At 31.6% G+C, this 18,552-nt stretch overlaps 1 protein-coding gene across 8 annotated transcripts; it reads right to left on the bottom strand.

The window, feature by feature from the left end:
* Positions 1 to 2,298: 2,298 nt before the first annotated feature.
* LOC148228262 (uncharacterized) lies at positions 2,299 to 18,144 on the bottom strand. Of its 8 annotated transcripts, none has more exons than XM_088200499.1 (24): positions 18,051 to 18,144; positions 17,510 to 17,570; positions 15,187 to 15,466; positions 14,926 to 15,118; positions 14,580 to 14,651; positions 11,858 to 12,073; positions 11,688 to 11,793; positions 11,464 to 11,624; positions 10,404 to 10,551; positions 10,193 to 10,332; positions 10,013 to 10,129; positions 9,823 to 9,952; positions 9,488 to 9,762; positions 9,262 to 9,385; positions 9,013 to 9,133; positions 8,107 to 8,347; positions 6,932 to 7,053; positions 6,713 to 6,866; positions 6,483 to 6,639; positions 5,996 to 6,410; positions 5,793 to 5,934; positions 5,461 to 5,732; positions 5,176 to 5,397; positions 2,299 to 4,129 (listed from the first exon to the last, which is right to left on the bottom strand). In XM_088200499.1, the coding sequence occupies exons 3-24, from the start codon at positions 15,431 to 15,433 to the stop codon at positions 4,005 to 4,007; spliced, it is 3,900 nt and encodes a 1,299-aa protein (XP_088056625.1). In that variant the 5' UTR covers positions 15,434 to 15,466; positions 17,510 to 17,570; positions 18,051 to 18,144; the 3' UTR covers positions 2,299 to 4,004. The 8 variants fall into 8 exon arrangements, 4 of the variants coding, with proteins under 4 accessions (XP_088056625.1, XP_088056626.1, XP_088056627.1 ...); XM_088200500.1 differs by having other exon boundaries at positions 5,793 to 5,925; XR_015811706.1 differs by lacking the exon at positions 14,580 to 14,651 and having other exon boundaries at positions 6,932 to 7,066.
* Between the last annotated feature and the right edge of the window lie 408 nt (positions 18,145 to 18,552).

Raw genomic sequence — 18,552 nt, 5'->3', positions numbered from 1 at the left:
ATTTCACGCAAAACATCTAACGTTGCACCCGATGTGTGGCAAGTTGCGCCGTCTTGTTAAAACCACACGTCTTCTGCACCAATATCTTCGATTTCATGCTTGTTGATTGTTACAGTCTGACCTCCATAGTTTTCAAAAAATAAGGCCCATGCCGCCACTTGACCACAATGGCACCAACAATTTTTGTAATGGTCTCTCGTGAACTACATGAGAATTTTCATCGTCACATATGCGGCAATTTTGCTTAATAACATACCTACATAGATGGAAATTTGCCTCATCAGAGAAGATTTTCTTTGAAAAATCAGCATCAACTTCCTGCTGCTCTAACACCCAATCTACGTAAATTCTTCGCTGTCCATGGTCTCTGGGTTTTAGTTGTTGTGTTGTCTGTGTTTTATACTGGTGTGTGCTAGTCCAGATGCATAATGTGCAACTGGAGCCACAAGAAAAGTCCAACAGCCGTGAACGTCAACGAATCGACAATTCCGGGCCTTCACCAACTTTCATAATTTTCAACAAAATAAAATAAAACCTTCAACAAAAAAAAAACTTTCAACACAGGCCTTCAACAACTCCAACACTTCCAGTCTCTTCAAATTGTTTTACTATGTTACGAATTGTTCACTCAGTAGAATGATAAAATTGACCATAATAACTCCGTAAATTTCAATACATAGTTCGTACAGAATTGTTATTTATGTAGAACAATTGAACAACTTTAACGCGTTGAGCGGTGGTTAAGCGATCCATTTTGTAAATGGGTTTCTTAAACTAACGTTTGACACTTTGCAAATGCGTGATTATTGACAGCTGTCTGATTTACAGTGCTGCCAACATAGGACACTTGAATTGGATCACCCTTAGTTTCAGTGACAGAATCTACTCCCTTTTGGGGTAATCAATGAGATTTCAGTTTATGTGAATGGGGAAACGAATATCCTAGCTACTTTGTTGCGTTGAAGTTGAGTTGGCAGTGTGCTGTTTAAAAATGTGCTGTCGATGACTATTCAATTAAACTCAAATAAATTTTACCAGATCTTCTAAAAAATCGTACCGGAACGAGTTCCGGTCATGGAAAAAGGTACCGGAACGACGTTCCGGCGCGTCTGGCCCCATTACACCACTGATTTTATAATATTCCTAAAGTTTTCAACTTTAGGGATCACAAAAATATTAATATTTATAATTTTTATTGATAGACAAAATTTAATTGTATATAATTCACCACCGCATTCTCCGCTGAATAAGTAATGTTGTTAATTAATAATTTATTTTCGTTGAAAAATGTGAAATTTCATTGAAATATCAGTTTGTGGACAAACCATGAAGTTTTGACGCTTTTCGTCTTGGCGGATAAATAAAAAAACAATCAATCGTGCCACCACTAAGGCATAATAAATACGGAAGTTTAAAAATGTAAGGAACAAACGATAGCTTTATTTTATATTACTTGTGGAGTAGCTCTATAACAAATAATCTGAGATTGTAAATTTTAGACAGAAATGGTCCGTTCCATTCTCAACGTTTGTAGCACTTAAAGAACTAATAAGTTATATAATATATCAAGTAAAAAAATATTCCACTGGGTATTTTCCAACGTGTTATTCTTTTCCCTTGTTCTTATTAACTAAGGGAAAGAGAAAAAAGTGGCTACAAAAATTACTTATTGCCAATAAACAGATTGTGTAATAAAGGAGAAAAAAAACACCGTGTAGAAATGCGTCAATTTAATAATAAAACACGATAATGTTAGAACCCGAATGGCTTTCTGTAAAGTATTGTCTTACTTTCACCCTTTGTATATTTACGACTGTTAATTATGTATTACCAAATTAGTGAAGCATAAGAAATAGCAGACTTTTTGTCGATTTGTAGATTAGTTATTTATTTTTAACGTTTAATTGAAATATTTACACTCTATAGCTTTGACTATAAGAATAAATATATTTATGTGAAATTTTCAATGTTTCCATTTATAGTTTTGCATATCATATTAGTGCTTGGAATATACTTGACATTATATTACTATTATTTTTAATTTATCGATAGATCTCAACAACAAAATAGATATTTTTTTAAGTTTTCAAATAAAATTGTCTTGCTATGTACAAAAACTTAAGAATATAGTTTGGTTGTGTATTAATATTTATGCTTAGTTAAAGCTTAGTAATACAATTATTTAAATATAATATTTGTAATTTGATAACACTCGTCTAATTAAAAATAAATGAGGTAATGTAGCATTATTTGCTAGTTTTTAATTATTTTTTTGGTAAAAAGTAAAAAAAGACAAAATAACTTTATCATAATTATTTTTATTGAATAGACTCTTTCAATCACAAAAAAACATGGTAAAATTGAAACATTTCGTTGTGTTTCAAGTAAAATGGATCTGTTCATTATATATACATTAAACATGAAAATAAAAAAAGTAAAAAAGTTTGTTTGTCATGATAGAAATTAATAATTACAACTATAACTAAAGTATTATTTTTAGATATTTTTTTGTATTAATATAGAAAATAAAGATTCTAAATATTTATGGCAGGTTTTTGAGTGGTTAAAATGAATGATGGAACAAATACTGTTATTTATGACAATACAATTAACGATAACAATGAGATAATTTATTTTATTACAGCAATTGTAATTTATAATCCATTATCATCAAATTACATCGAAACAATAATAACAGTAATTTTAACCTATCGTTCAAAATAACTTTATTATTACGTAGCAATATTTTGTATATATCTCGTTCGCATAGAAATGATAAAGTCACTAAATTAAAACTGATAACCTTTTACGTACGTGTATAATATAAAATGCGATACAATGGACAACTTTTATATAATTTTAATGTAATATTCTACTAAGCCATTTTTATATAAAAAAATTACATTACTCATATACCTAAGATAATTCAAGCCTTATGTCAATTTAACCACAAACATTAAAATTCAGATCTATCAACAATAAAACAATAACTTAATGTTTATATACGTATAATATATATTCATAAATAATTTTTTGAGGTTTTTTATTCTTTCTTATTATTAAAACACCAAGTTCTTCACAACTATTTACATAATAATAAATACATTTTTAATTGCAACGCCAAAAATAATTCACATCTAAAACTTTCATCGATCTAGAAAAATTATTGTACATTATAAAAAAGGATCTTTTTTAGGAACGTAAATGATGTTATTTTATTAAGGCATTTCAGGCAGTAAACAATTGTGAAGTGGTGTATATAATATATACGCTTGTATTTTCAGACAAACAAATGTTACATTGTACTATAATATAAATACGAAAACATGCAAGTTCAATGTGAACACATTTTGATTATAAAAAATATTAAATGAGTATTATATCACTATAATATATACCTCTATAAATGCTATAACTTACATATACAGCAATCCCCAATTATACAGGTTAACGAGTAATAAAATAAAAGTATATAAATAAATAAAATGACTAAATTAACGTATAAAATAATTGGTTTTAAATATGCGTATGGAAGCATTTTTTGCATAATTTAAGGATTATTTTTTTTAATCATAATATAAGATAACATAAGCAAACCGCGATCATCACATGAATAATTGGGATTATATTGCATATATATTTTTAAGTGTGATATTCACACTAACGCACACTCACACACACCACACACAACACTATTAAAAAAACTATCGTGTGTATGTACGTAATTGTACTTCATAAATCTAAATTGTACTGAATTTTCATATATTGCCGTTTCAGCAGCGTCTGAAAACTTTATTCACAAATCAGTTCTTATTATGTAACTATTTAAAGCTAGTATTGCTGCTTACTGAAGAGCAATAGTTTAGATTTCATTTGGAAGTCAACGAAACGATACTAATGATTCAATAAATTAATAATTTGTTCGGTTTTTGATACCTATATAATTTTGCTAAAATATAAGAGCTTAATACAGAAAGAAATACTTGAGCTGCTTTATCGAGATATTAAACGGACGTGCCGTAAGTTGTAAAAACGACTCTAGTAGAGTCGGTATCCAATGTTACGTCTTCAGGACTGGCTAAATCTACTCTTACGGTTCCTGATTGATTACGCCTTCTGTTAGTAACACCTGAAAATAATGATTAATGTTTATATATGTATGTTAATAAAAATTAATATTAAATAAAAAAGCTCATATTTTTCAGGTCAGAATTTATAATACAGTAGACCCCCCAATAACACGGTAAATTGGGGATGTGCTATTTGGGTGCCTGTTACTTTATGTGTGAGTGAGCCAAAGGGAGGATATCTCACCACACGCATCTGATTCGTATCTACGTATTGCAAAAAAATATTTTCTAGTCCCCCAACTACATGCACCCAAATAGCACATTCCCTATTTACCGTGCTATTGGGGGATTTATTGTATATGGGTCAGAATTTATATTAAAAAGTCAGAATACATCGGTCAGAATAAATATTAGATGGTCAAAATTTATATTTATTGGTTAGAACCATATTTTTCAGTTGACAATAGTGTTGTTATTGCTGTAACGCTGAAGATTGGTACAACTGGTTGATGATATACCATTATCATTATCAATGTGTTTTAGGGCCAACTTGATTGGTTGGGTTCACAACATTGTCAGATGTCAACACAAGTGTACTCTCCGCCGCCGCTCTGTTGTTATTCCCTCTTCGTTCGTCGCTCTAAATACCTTCGCATCCAACATACGATTAAAGAGATTCGTTATTCATGGGGTGTTCAAGTTCTGACTAACGCTCGCTCGCACCTAACCTATTCAACAGTTTTGGTGCGAGTGAGATATTTATAAAATAAATAATTAATTGCTCATTTATATTTATAAATGTTATATTTTTTTTAATTCACTTGATAATCCTATATTTTAATTCTGATCGTCCTATATTTGTATTCTGACCATATGCAATTTTTTTTCTAACCATTGGATTTACTCTGACCCTGAATAATTTTATTATGACTAGGCTGTTAATAAAATTATGATCCAGTGTTAATTTAAATTCTGACCATTTAATTTGTAGCCAAATAAAAATCTTGTTTTTTTGTATTAAAAAACAAAGTAATAATCAATAAAAAATGACAATAAACTAGGTTTGCTTTTTCATGATCAGATTAATAAAATGTCAAATACCAACCTTGACCCCAATTAGTAAGAGTCCAGTGAAATCCGGTTTCCGTACACGGTAACGTTTCACGCTGACATTCTTCCAATTCGCCTTCTTCGCATTTTTGCTGAACAGGCGTTTCATCAGTTCCCGTTGTTCGTTCAACGTCTCCGTCTCCATCGCTAGACGTATCCAATGAATCAATAGAAGAATCGGCAATCGGTCCATCGGGTCTATATCTATTGCTTGATTCTACAAAAATAATCTTAAATAAGTATCATATATTATAGATAGTTTTAATTTTAAATCATTTACCATTTGTGTTATCGTATTCGGAAGACGCTTCTTCAATTGTTCTGAGAATATCGTTGCATATATCAGAATCAAGCGACACCGGAGCGTCGGCATCTCGGTTATAAATGATAAGAGCAACTGTAACAGGATGAGGAACCGGCAATGGGACTGGAGGTTGAGTTGGACGAGGCGCTTGAGTACGCCTTTTATGAGCCTGTCTCCATCCGATCCAAAACTGTCGATTAGCTCTCGGTAAAGTTCCTCGAATCCATGACATTGTAGGATTGATATCGCTATAATATAAAATACGAGCATTACTTTGAGGAATATCCAAATAGAATATGAAATATTACCTTCTTTTCTCTTTTGTTGTAATAAGAAGACGAGAACGCGGATTAAAAGCGGAGACGTCGAGACATGGAGGCTGTACTGAAATATTGCCACGTGGACTATACACAGTGCCTAGCAAATCTGGTCCACCTTCAACTACGTAAACTATTTTTTTGAAAAAGGATTACAATCAAGAAGGTTATTATGATTATTCAAATATATTTACCGATTTCGGTTGTATGAACCATGTCTGCGTATCGGGACAAGTCGACTTGCTGATGAGGATCCAGTCGGAAGCGAGTGTCCGCTTCTCCGAGTGGCGTTAGAAAATCTAAACCAAACAGATCAGCGTACAACAGCCCGGCCAAACCCGTCCAATCGTTTGGACTTAATCCCCGATTGTCCCAAAACTCCTCTTCGGTGATGTGTAACCGACCGATGACGTGTAATGGATAAAAGTTCGAAAGCATAATAGAAGCCTGTTGTATGACTATCTTTAAATCTATAGTGTTCAGCTTGATCTTGGAGCAAACGGATTGACTCAATCCGAGATTTAACTCTCGTCTCCTTCGTTCCAATTTCTCATGCAGTGAAGTTATCAAATCACTACCTTCTTTCTCGAGTGTTTTGTAAGGACCAGTCTAATGATATAACAAAACATTATATTATACAATGTTCAGTGGCATCTAATACGTTTATATTTTTAGTAATACCTTTGCTAATTGTACTGAAAATGGACCGAAACAAGCTTCGGCAAACTGAGCGAAATCTTTCTGAGGTTGAACGATTGCAGATTCGATTGTTTGCTGGAAAGCCGATAGTTCATCTAATTCCATGCGAGATTCTAAAGCTGCTAATGCTTGCTCCGGTCTAAATATTAATTTAATATACAATACATTTAAAAAATACAGTAGATTATAACGAATAATTTATAATAAAGTACCGTATTTGGAAGTAATAATCGTGCGTTAAGCCTGGACCAGCTATGCGCTTAACGAAAGCGCTATCGGAAGATGGTATTCGACCACGTTTTCTAATGAGCACTTGAAATATGACTGAATCCCATCCTAATCTGATCCAATACCGTAATATAGCAGCTGAAAATATAAATATTAGAGTATTGTGAAATTAATTGCTTGTAAATAACTTTAGTATAACTTGCCTGTAAATAAAATAAATGATCCAACTGGACACAAAACAACGGCAACAAAAAGAGCAAGTAAAGGTTGCAAACATCCCTGTATCAAAATGTTCCAAATAACTGCTTCTGCGATGATAAAGAATCTGAAATTTCATACTATTGTAAGATCTAAAGTATTGATATTATATTAAATTCTAGCGGTTGTTGATAATGTAGTTAATTGCAGTTCGGAGTCCAGCTTATATTTTATGGCACTGTAATATAGAATGACGACAATGATTGTCAGATTTGCATGAAAGGAGATACTGCTGAAAAGGACAGGTTGTCTGTTCCTATCACCACGCCTTCGTTGTTTTAACCGTATTCGTGCCACAGTATATTTCATAGTACTCGACCCCAATGCCAGTTATTTTTAGATTTAAAAAAAATTAATGTCAAGTGTTAACGACTTTTTAATGACTTAAACTCAAAGGGAGCCCCCAGGTGCATTTGTACACCATTTAATCGAAGTGCTAAGGTTGTCACAACAAAACAATATTAAATTAATTTTTGCTTTATTAGCAAACCAACATTTTTATACGAAGTAAAAATATATATTTTTTATAAAATCAAAACCAGCAATATAACAATCGTCACCTATCGCGGGAAATTGATTGAGAAGTATCATATTATAAAGGTACGAACCGGAGGGACGCACCTAACTGCCCACGTTATGACCCTTGAGAAACTAAAACAGTTTTATTCAAGTTCTACACCAATTATCATTTGTTACTAAAAATTATGTTTCATATATTACAAAGCCGCAAGTGGCAACCCTGGAGACGTTGAAAAGAAGCACAATAATTTTAACAAATTTTAAAACAGCTATTCAAGCGGTAATAATTTTAAAGGTTTCTCCGTAGATGACTATATAACAGGTCTGGTAATATTATTTCACAGCGTAAGTAATGCCCCCGTACGTGGCTCTTGGCATTACGGTTGCGTAGCGACTTAGCCTCGTGTGTGGTGCATGGCATTGTAACTAATTGTGCGAGATTTTTAAAATACTTACTAAATGAACATTTATTATAAGTAAATAATTCGTTTTGTACAATTTTTTTAAATAGAGCAGTATAATTTATGATAATTTAAATCAAATTCCGATTATAATTTTTACAGATACAAATATATAAAAAACAAAGTTAAAAAATATTCACCTGTTTCTTCTTGTGCAATCAGGACTGTCAAGATCATAAAATAAAACCATGATAAGATGAAGGAGCAGAGTTATGATTGGCATCCAAACAAAAGTGGTTACAGCTGCCAACAAGCTTAAAGTTGCGCCCAACAGACATATTATCGGAAATATAAACAGGATACAGAGAGTGCCGAACGTGCCTTTGATGACATAGTTCCATATTCGATTTATATGCCTTGTTAAACCTTTACCGATAAAGCCTGAAAAATATATTTTTGATTAAGGATATTTAAAAAAAAAATTAAAAAAATATATCATTTTAGACTAAAAAGAAAACAACTTAAATTTAGACAAACATCTGACAAAAAAATGTTAGCCTTGAAAAAAAAATGATATGGTGATATAAAAATTAATAGTTTATTTAGTAAACAGACAAAAATTATAGTGACCTTTGAAAAACGATTTAAAAACTTTGCTTGAAAGAAAAACATTATTTTTCTTAGTATTCCTGGTTATTCAAAGATCACCAGATAATCTAAATTAAAACAATGAAATTGTACACAAATACAAGCGGGTACCCAAAAATCACGAAAATTCGAATTCTCTCGTAAACTAGATATAGGGTTGTGTTGTAAAATGGATTTTCCAGATTTTTTGCAAGTTTTGTTTATGATTTTTTCGTTAAATTAAAAATGGCACTGCAGTTGTCCTTAAATGTGTCCTTGAATACAGCGAATATGTTCTTAAAACTGATTAGTTTTTGCATCAGAAGCAGTTTTTCCCCCTCCCTTATTTGTCCGATTCTGCCTCATTTAATTTCTATAAATGAAAACTTAAAAGAGAGGCAGTTATATTTAAAATTTAGAAACAATTGGGTACCCCTTCGTATTGCTGCGTAAAAATAATCTCAAATGAATCAACACACCTGTGTCCGGTTTCGTTTCGAAATTAGTTCTAGATTTTGAAATGTGGCGCCACAAGGATATTAACCGAGAGCATGCAGTCGGAGTGATTGAGCTTTTACGAGGAAATAACGTTCCGTTAACCTATGAAAGTCGAATGGATTAATCGAGATGCCGATAATGCGATAACAGTAAGACAAATGTCACGTATAATACAAATATGTTCATAATATATACATATATAGAAAATAATGCGATCGAAAAAAATAAACCTGCGATAATTCAAGGTCAGGCATGAACGGTTCCATGAAAAACAAAGCGCGCAACGATACCGGAGAACACCAAGGAATTACGACACCGAATAAAAACATTGCATTCCAACTCCATGACCAAGTTCTAAAAAATTATATTATTCATAATAATAAATCGACATAATCATCAGGGTTAAATTGTAATATACTACATGCTCGTTGATAGATTAAAAAACCATGATTTTACCTATGACAATAATTGATCCATCTCCACATGGGCCATCTCGTAGTCGTGGTGTGAATGATTTCCTTCTCAACGAGAAAAACTGGTTGACTAGGATCCGATCGGGGTGTAACGATACTAGTGGTTTGATTGGTAAGAACGGTCGGAATGATCTCGGATTGTCCTTGAAAGTTTCTCCGTATGATCCAGTTGGTTGGGAACCAAATCTGTGTGAGCCATTGATAGGTGCGTGTTGGCGTTTTGACTTTACGCAGCTCCTTCAGTAAAACTGGTTCTCTCTGAAATGGATATCGATCATGATAAACAGTTCATAAAATTTATATGAAAAAAATAACAACCTCTTTCATAAAAGCTAAATCTCGCTGTAAAAAATAAGCCGATTGAGTCAATCCGTGAGCAGTGCACAATGAAACAGCTTCTTGGTGAGCGTTCCAAGCATTTTGTTGAGCAAAGTTTTCTTCAGCAATTCTATATAAAAATTAATTATTATAAAACATCCAACACACTAATAAATTCAATGAATCATACCTTAATTTCTCGTTGAGCCAAGGTTTAATTCTAGACAGTATCGGATGTATGTTCTGCAATCTTTCCTGAAGGTTGTTTTTGGTCTTCTCCAATTTTCTCTGAACGTTATCAACGGCTCTAAAATGTATATATAAAGTATTAACAACTATTTAAAATAATAAATAAAAATTTGTTCAATACCTATGCATCATCACAGTGGCTTGAGCTTGCTTTACCAGTAAATCGGGTATGCCTGATCCGAGAGTGGCCAAGTCTGGATGAGCTAAGACGCTGTTATACACTCTTTGAAGATACTCTCTCATAACAGCTTCTTTAACTTCCTGAAATATAATATTAGTTGAGAAATTATTATGCAAAATATTATATTGCATTGATATTAAAAATAATTTACCCTTTCAATATCTTGATCGGGCATTTTTTGTGCTCTCAATTCAGCGATTAGTCTTTCTCGGAAGTGTAAAAACCACCCTCTTGTCTCTTTTTCCAAGATGTTGATCAGAATTGGTATAGCTCTTCGCATAATATCGCGCTTGAACAATCTGTCAAAATTTTGATTAAGTTAAATTTGCATAAAATATACTTTAAAGTAAAATAAAAAATAAGTGCTATATTTTTGTTATATGTTATATTTGCTGTTCTCATGTTATTAAATACATTTGAACATTGAGTCGGGAGTAACACAGATAGCCTTGCTTGTAAAAGGCACTGAATTTCAATAGTAAAATGACCAGATTTTATAAATATCAAAGGACACTAAAAAAAATGTCATCTCAGATTTTTTTTATTTATTTAGAGATGCTCTGGGAACTAAAAAACTCTGATTTCAAACATTTTTGTTTGAGAAGGATAAAGAAGGAGCAAAAGAGGATTCAATTTTGGAGGACGTCTGGTCACCTTAATTATAAGAGAAATATTTGTAAACCCGATTTATGTACTGAAAAAATAACTCGCTAATCAGTGTTAAAGCAGAAACTTGAATAAAAAAGAACTAAAGACTTTTTTTAGCAATATTACGACTTACAATAAATAAGAATCGAATGAAGCATATCTAAACCGAATTTTGATCAATAGGAGAGCAGTTGCAGTGGGAATGCTCGTTACTGAGCGTTCCCACTGCAACGGCGCCGACACGATTTTATTGCTTTTGATGTTAATTTTTGACTTCTGAGAAGTGATAATTGTTTGTGAGCTCTCTATTGACTAAAATTCGGTTTGAATACACTTTGATCAATATTCTTATATCAGAAGGACAGTAAAATATTATCTGGATAACCTAGAGATTGTTTTCTTTAGATTTTCTTTTAGGGATAACGCGAGAATTTCAGCTCCTTCCAGGGAAATTGTTGTGTGAAATATATTCAAATTATAATTTAAAATTTTAATGAATTAAACAGAAGATATTGGAACAAAAATTAGTTTTTGCCCTTACTCTATTATACTATAAAAAATACCTTAAATCTATATGACTGCCTTGAGGAGTTTGATATAGATAAGGAACCGGACACGGCGGATGGGCGCATTCACGCTCAACTTCAAACTTTTCAGTAGCTGCTCTTCTGATCTGCCGTCTGATGAATCCACACAACATCGACAAAGAACCATTATGCTCTGACTAAAAAAAAACATTAAAAATACAATATATTCATAAAAAATATTCACATATAAATTAACTTACATAGCAAACCAGTTCGGCCACTAAATATCTACATCGCTCTTCCTTTATCTTATTATCTAAGTTGTGAGCTAGTAACGATGGCATACCGAATACGATATCGAGTAATCTGCAATTTTACATATTCAGATATGTTTTTAATTATTTGGTTTAATAATAAAAATAATTTATACCTTGTTAATCCTAACAAAAGCGATTTAAGGCTCTCTCTAATTGAAAAAATGTCAGACGTGATCCTCGCATGGCCCGTCACCAGCAAAAGCGTAAGCGATCGAGCGAGATCCTCCAGCAAGCATTCCTGAGTCCTTTCGCATCCGCGTTGTAGCAACAGCGAGAGCTGCCAGCGGTGTACTTGACCAGGAAAGTTCAAAGATGCCACGTCAAACTCCCTGAATCGAATTAACCATGTTATCATTGTGTTACCATAAAAAATTAAACACATTTATTTAACTAATTTCTATGTAACAAACCGGAACATTGGCGATCTTTTAACAGATTTTATAACAAGTTATTAGTTTATGTATAACGAAAAATAAATAAAACAGAACGATAATACTTCATGCTTATAAATATAAATATTATATAACACACATATGTACATTCTTTCTGATACATAGTCAGTTTGAGCTATATATGAATATCTTGAGAGCTGTTAATACCGAACAAAGTATAATATAAGCATATTACTCCAAATCAATACATAGTGATAACTTCACGCATGTTCATTGAATCAAAAAAATTTGTTTTTAACAATGTAATCATGCTGGACATAAATTATACATACTAAAGGTGTATTTTTTAGAGGTTTGTTTTTCGAATTGGCAATACATTTTTCAGCGACAGCCAATTTGACAGTTGATTTGTGCTCAGTTTGGTTTGCCATTTCACCATGAATAGACTTACGCCAGAACAACGCTTGCAAATTGCGCGAATATATTTCAAAAATTGTGGTTCAGTTTTGTTGGCTCATTTTTGATTGAATTGCTACGTCAACTAATTGCCGCATTTGAAGAAAATTCACAAGCCATTATTGAGGCGCCGTTAAATCCACAAAAAGTCACTGTTTGATGTGCTTTACGGGCTGGTGTAATCATTGGTCCATATTTCTATGATGCCGGCCAGAACGTTACAGTCAATGGAGAGCGCTATTGATCAATGATTACTAACTTTTTCAATTCCCGATTGAATGGCATTAATGTGGAACAGCTTTGGTTTCAACAAGACAGCGCAACATGCTACATAGCATGCGCCACAATCAATTTATTGAAGGAAACATTTGATTTGTATGTGTTTTATTTCATTTTAAAGTTCTATACCTCTAAAAAAACACTCTTTATAAGTCGGCTTATTTCAAACACCTTTTACATTCAAAAGTGAATTACTAAAATTCACTTTTGAGTGAAAGTAAAATTGTTTTAGTAAACAAAAAAAGTGAATAAACAATATAAATAAAATTGTTATTTGGAACGAAACTACACCGACAATATATTGTTTATTTAAACTAATTACAAAATACAAACTCATGCAAAGTAACGATTTTGTTATTTTTTATTTTACACTAAAAATATATAAATAATATAAATAATGCATCAAATAAATTATAAGATGATTTGCACATACAAATATTTACATACATACACATCACAAACAAACATTACAAAAATCCAAAAGTCAAAATGATATAAACGAATAATTATTAATAATATTGTTTGTGTTAAAAAAATGAATTACACATCAGGGCACATTGTAAATAATATGTATTTTTTGTGTAACTCTGTTTAGTATCCATAGCGCTTAATGAGAAAGTGCTAGGTTCGATTCCTTAATGAAATCGGATTTAAAGTACTCATATGACGGTCCATAGATATATATTATTATAAATCAGAGAAGGCCAAACTTTTGTTATAAAAAGCGACTTCTTAGTTTTTAGAATTTTGATGGTCTACCAATCTTCAATATTGTAGCGCTTGAGTGAAAATTATCACTTGTGAAGAATCAAAAAAAAAAAAAAGTGTTTGTCAAAGATGATTCTTTCCACGTGATATTTTAATATATATGAGAAAGATAGTCAAGAATTAGAAGTAACAGTAGCAATTGTTGGCAATATACATAATAAGATTTTCTGACGAGGGAAATCGACAACATGGAAATGATTGAACGTTAAAAATTGGGGGACCAAGTAAAAAAAATGATACTGGCCTACCACTAACAGAAGCGCTCAAATCTGCAGTGTCGGGAGAGTTCGAAAAGAATAATAAAAAATCATGATCCTGATTAAAATAAAAACGAGAAACCAAGAAAATTGTGAAATATACATATTAAGCTAAAGAATGACTTCTATAAAAATAACTTTTAAGGAATAAAAAATCTATTCGTTCGTAAAATAATATTTAGGAAATCATCAATAATTAGATTTTCAATTCAAGAAGAATTTCTATTTCTATTACTATAATTTTGCGATGAGCATATGACATTGATGGTTTCATCTTTACATTTCCAGAGAAGGGTAATAACATATAGCGTACATAGACAATTAATTTTGAAAATATCGTTTGTGAAGTAAGTTCTGTTCTGATTATCATATCTGGCAAAGCAGAGATATAGAAATAGGAAAAATAGCATTTAGATAATATTCAGTATGAAATTAACAATTAATACTGTGTACATTAATGATAAGAAATTAAAATTGAAGATGTACTCTATTTCTTATGATGTAAATTAAAAAAATAAATTAGGTTATATATGAAATAAAAAAAATAATAAAATAGGGTTGTGAGATAATTACAGATGTAGTGAATAATTCAGTGTCGAGGTGGTGAATGAGAAAAAAAAAACACGCAACTCTTAACAAAATTTTGATATGACACAAATGTCAAATTTGGGAGTGAAACGTACCCCCGACGTCTGATCGATTCCAATTGGCTACAGTTTAGCATCTTGGCTTTGCTGTATTTATCCTTGTGCAAGCTTTCAGGAAAATTACAATCAGGATTTCAATTTCCTTTCGTACACACATAATTTTAAAATAATACTTCACAACGAATATGACTTATCTAATGACGTAGTATTATAATAACGTAAAAAATTATAATGAAATGAAAGGTTTCAATAAACAAAATAATAATAATCGTCTTCTATAGATACTATAATACAAAGAAAAGCGATATAGTATATCTCATGATTAATATTAATAATATATATTGATGGTATTTAAACATATATGAATATTAATGAAGCATACCCTCTTTCTTTGATTGTTTCAAGCTGCTTATGCCCCAATCGTCGAGGTTCCCCCTTAGAATCAACGGCAACAGCATCGAGCTCGTCGAAAGACGGAGCGAGAAATAGATCTTGAAGATTCAATCGCTTACTACGATGTGCGTTTTCATGACCGCTGGTTTGAGATGGTAATGTTCCCAAAGATGGCGGTAACACTAAAACATAAATAATATATAGTATAATATAATAAAATAAGGACAGATGATTCTAAATGATAACTCACTTATGGGGAAAGTTTTCCAATGATAAAGAAACTCCTCGGCAACTTGTTTGATGTTGTTAACAAGCTGCTCAACTTCAGGCGGAGCGCCGACCAGGTTGACATCGAATTTGATCGGTTGTTTCTCCGGTTGCAGAGGGCGATCGACTGGAAACAGCGAATTAGGTCGCGTGGTACCTTCAGATATAGATCTGTTGTAGCCCACGGCCGATCTGCCGGATCCGCCAACGACATTGTCGCTCCGCAGCATTTTGACTTATACGGTTCAAATGACTGATTTATTCTGAAAGATCAATAGTTCATATTTTAGTAGTAAATAAATACTATTAATATATTTAGAATAAGTTATAAAAGTTGAAAAAATATTCTATTATTTGAATTGAATTTCAAAGCTAAAGCAAAATATATCTTCGGATTGGAAGAAAAATGTCACAACTAAAAAAAACTTTTGAAATATTTTTGTGAAACAACTGGAAATTACTAGATTGCCAACTATTTTTGCTGTAAAACGTGTTTTTTTTTGTTGTATTGTCACTGAATATTGTATTTTTTAGTGAACGTATATTTTTCGGTGAATATTTTCACTAGTGAATTCCGAATACACTTTCATCGGTAGATATATATTTCTAATAGCGAAAATATAATTTATCTGATAAGCGCTAGTGAAATTATATGCAGTTCTAAAATGTCAATGAAACTCAAATTGAGTTGGGAAACGTAAATTTGCTGTTCAAACCCAAACCTCACCTACACAAATTAACAAAACCCAACTTGACCTAATGAAAGTTCTAAAACTAATTACAATTTTAGAACTTTCATTAGATTATGTCTAAAATACAAACTACGCCAATTTAACTCTCTCAGGGGAAATAAGCGGAAGAAGAAATATAGACAGACGTCATATCTCGCATATTGCTCCATAGATATAAGAGTGTTGATCAAAGTATCATATATTCAAATCACTTATAATATAAAAGTATTGATTAAAGTATATTCAAACCGAATTTTGATCAATAGGAGGGCGCAAAAATAATTATCACTTCTTAGAAGTCAAAATTCACGGCAAAAGCAATAAAATAGTGTCGGCGATGGCATGATTTTATTGCTTTTGACGTGGATTTTCAACTTCTGAGAAGGGATAATTGTTTTATTGGTCAAAATTCGGTTTAGATATGCTTCTTTTGATTCTCACTTATTTTAAGTCGTAATATTGCAATGAAAAGTCTTAATATAAACCCTAGATAATGGAGCGTTTCTACTGCGACTAGATTCTAAACAGGAATGTCATTTGGGGGGAGGGCAGGGGGGGCATTTGCTCTTCTTGAATTTGGCCAGAAAAATGCCATTTAATGAAATACTATGAAACTTAATGAAATTGAAATATTAAAAAATACGACCACTGAATGGCCAAATTTTGCCCCCCCCCCCCGCAAAATCTTAAGTGACGTCCCTGTTTTGGTGATTGTCAACTATTGTTTTTGAATATTTTTTTTATAATATTACATGCGTGATGTGCATATATATTTTTAATTTGAACATATTTCTGTCAATATCATTGCCCAATTATCAGATTATAAACCAACTCAATAAAATACAATTATAAGTGTGTACTTCTCGATTTGTGACATGTTAATTTGTGCACAATTTGGCTGTCGTTGAGCAATGTAGAGGCGAACCCCGTCGGTAATGGGTTAACGAATAAAAAGTATGCTGTAAAATTTTATGTTCTACAAAAAGACACATATGAAAATTAATAACAAATCCACGATATAACTATTGAAAAGATATACACGATCAAAATATGAAGATTACTAGATTATTGAGATGTTTTTATTATATTATTATTGTGTTGTAAACTTTTTTACAGTAGCTATCATAAAGTAAAAAAGTTGTATTTTGGAAAAAGGAGGCAGGTAGGTGGAACTAGGAAAATTAAAAAAAATAGTAATTGGCATTATACTAATTAGCCTTACTCTATGTTATTGAACGGTATATGACACTTAATAGCAATTCTATGGGGGAAGCATGATATGAAAATTACTTTGATTTAAAACATTAAGATATTCGTCAATAACATAATTACAATCACTGATAGACCACTGGTATAGTCAGTGACTAATACCAAGGTTCGAATCCCATATGAACTTGTGTTTTTAAATTTGTATCGTGTCTGGGAGATCGGAATTAGTGATTATTGTACAAAATAATTGAAGTTATGTAGCCATTCAAAAAGCTCGTAAACATTTAAATGTAACGTATAGCATATGGAAAATCATCAGTTAAGTTAGCTATTAATTTATTAAACTAAATTGTAATTATAACTCACATTTCATTTTATATCAACTTTTGCTTTTGTTGTGCATTTTTGAGCAAGATTTGGTTCCAATCTGAAAAAAAATAAGTTTTGATATAAAAATCCGTTTGGAATTAATGTAAATATGCATATAATAAGCGAAGTTAATATTTTTTTAAATAAAGCAATTATGATAATTAATACAATAGGTAAACATGTTCTGTATATATATTTTATACTCTTTATCAAATGTATTTAAGTACACATTAATTAGACTAATTGGCTTGTTTCTGTGAAATTTGACACATACACAAGTGTTTATATGTATCACTTAACTGTCATATAAATTCTTATTGGATTCGATTTGATATGATTTGACGTAAAATGCAGCACTTCCTCATAGTTTAACGTAAATCTAATATGAATATATAATTAAGACACATGCATGAATAAAGTTGTTCATGTTTGCATCGAGGAAGTGCTGATGGTTTTATTGTTTTTATAAGTGATGATTGCTCGCTAAATGAGCGTCGGAAATGAAAAATGGGGCACCGAGGGGCAAATGGGGGCTTACACTCGCAGTTTGGGAGTCCCGGCCGGTCTCCGCGAGACTAGGGGCGCAGCCCGGTCGATCGATCAGCTGCGCGCGGCGGACACCCACCCTCGATGACACCCGAAAAATCGGCCATGACCAATTATCGCTTGTTTCAATTTTTATTTTAATAAGAGGCTATACAAATATTTTTTAGCACTTTAAATTATAATAGATTATGTATAAATAATTAAAAAAGCAATATATTTTCAAAGATAATACAAACTAACACGGAGGTATGAGGGAAATATAATATAATACTAATAAATATTTTCTTACTTACAAAAAATATAAAAATTATTTTTACGCAGATCATCAAAAAATTATTTCTATTCAATGTATACGATATACGAATGCACCTTTTGTTCAAGAGGGGAGACTAGTCGGATCTGAATAATTTATTAAAACATAATGGGTAGTGGTATTTTACATATAAATATATTATTTAAAAAATTAAAATGTGATAATGGTTATTATTTAAATA

The sequence above is a fragment of the Plectrocnemia conspersa genome, unplaced genomic scaffold (assembly GCF_051122295.1).
Source record: "Plectrocnemia conspersa isolate PC_06_02 unplaced genomic scaffold, ASM5112229v1 ptg000012l, whole genome shotgun sequence".
Taxonomy (NCBI): Eukaryota; Metazoa; Arthropoda; class Insecta; order Trichoptera; family Polycentropodidae; genus Plectrocnemia; species Plectrocnemia conspersa.
This window is presented reverse-complemented; position numbering and strand designations above follow the sequence as displayed.

Excerpts from the sequence above, each read along its gene's own strand:
- LOC148228262 (XM_088200499.1), bottom strand. The coding sequence starts at position 15,433 with ATGCTGCGGAGCGACAATGTCGTTGGCGGATCCGGCAGATCGGCCGTG. Across the intron at positions 9,953-10,012 it reads TGGCTCAACGAGAAATTAAG|AATTGCTGAAGAAAACTTTG; the intron begins GTATGATTCATT and ends ATTTTTATATAG. Across the intron at positions 9,763-9,822 it reads ATTTAGCTTTTATGAAAGAG|AGAGAACCAGTTTTACTGAA; the intron begins GTTGTTATTTTT and ends TATCCATTTCAG.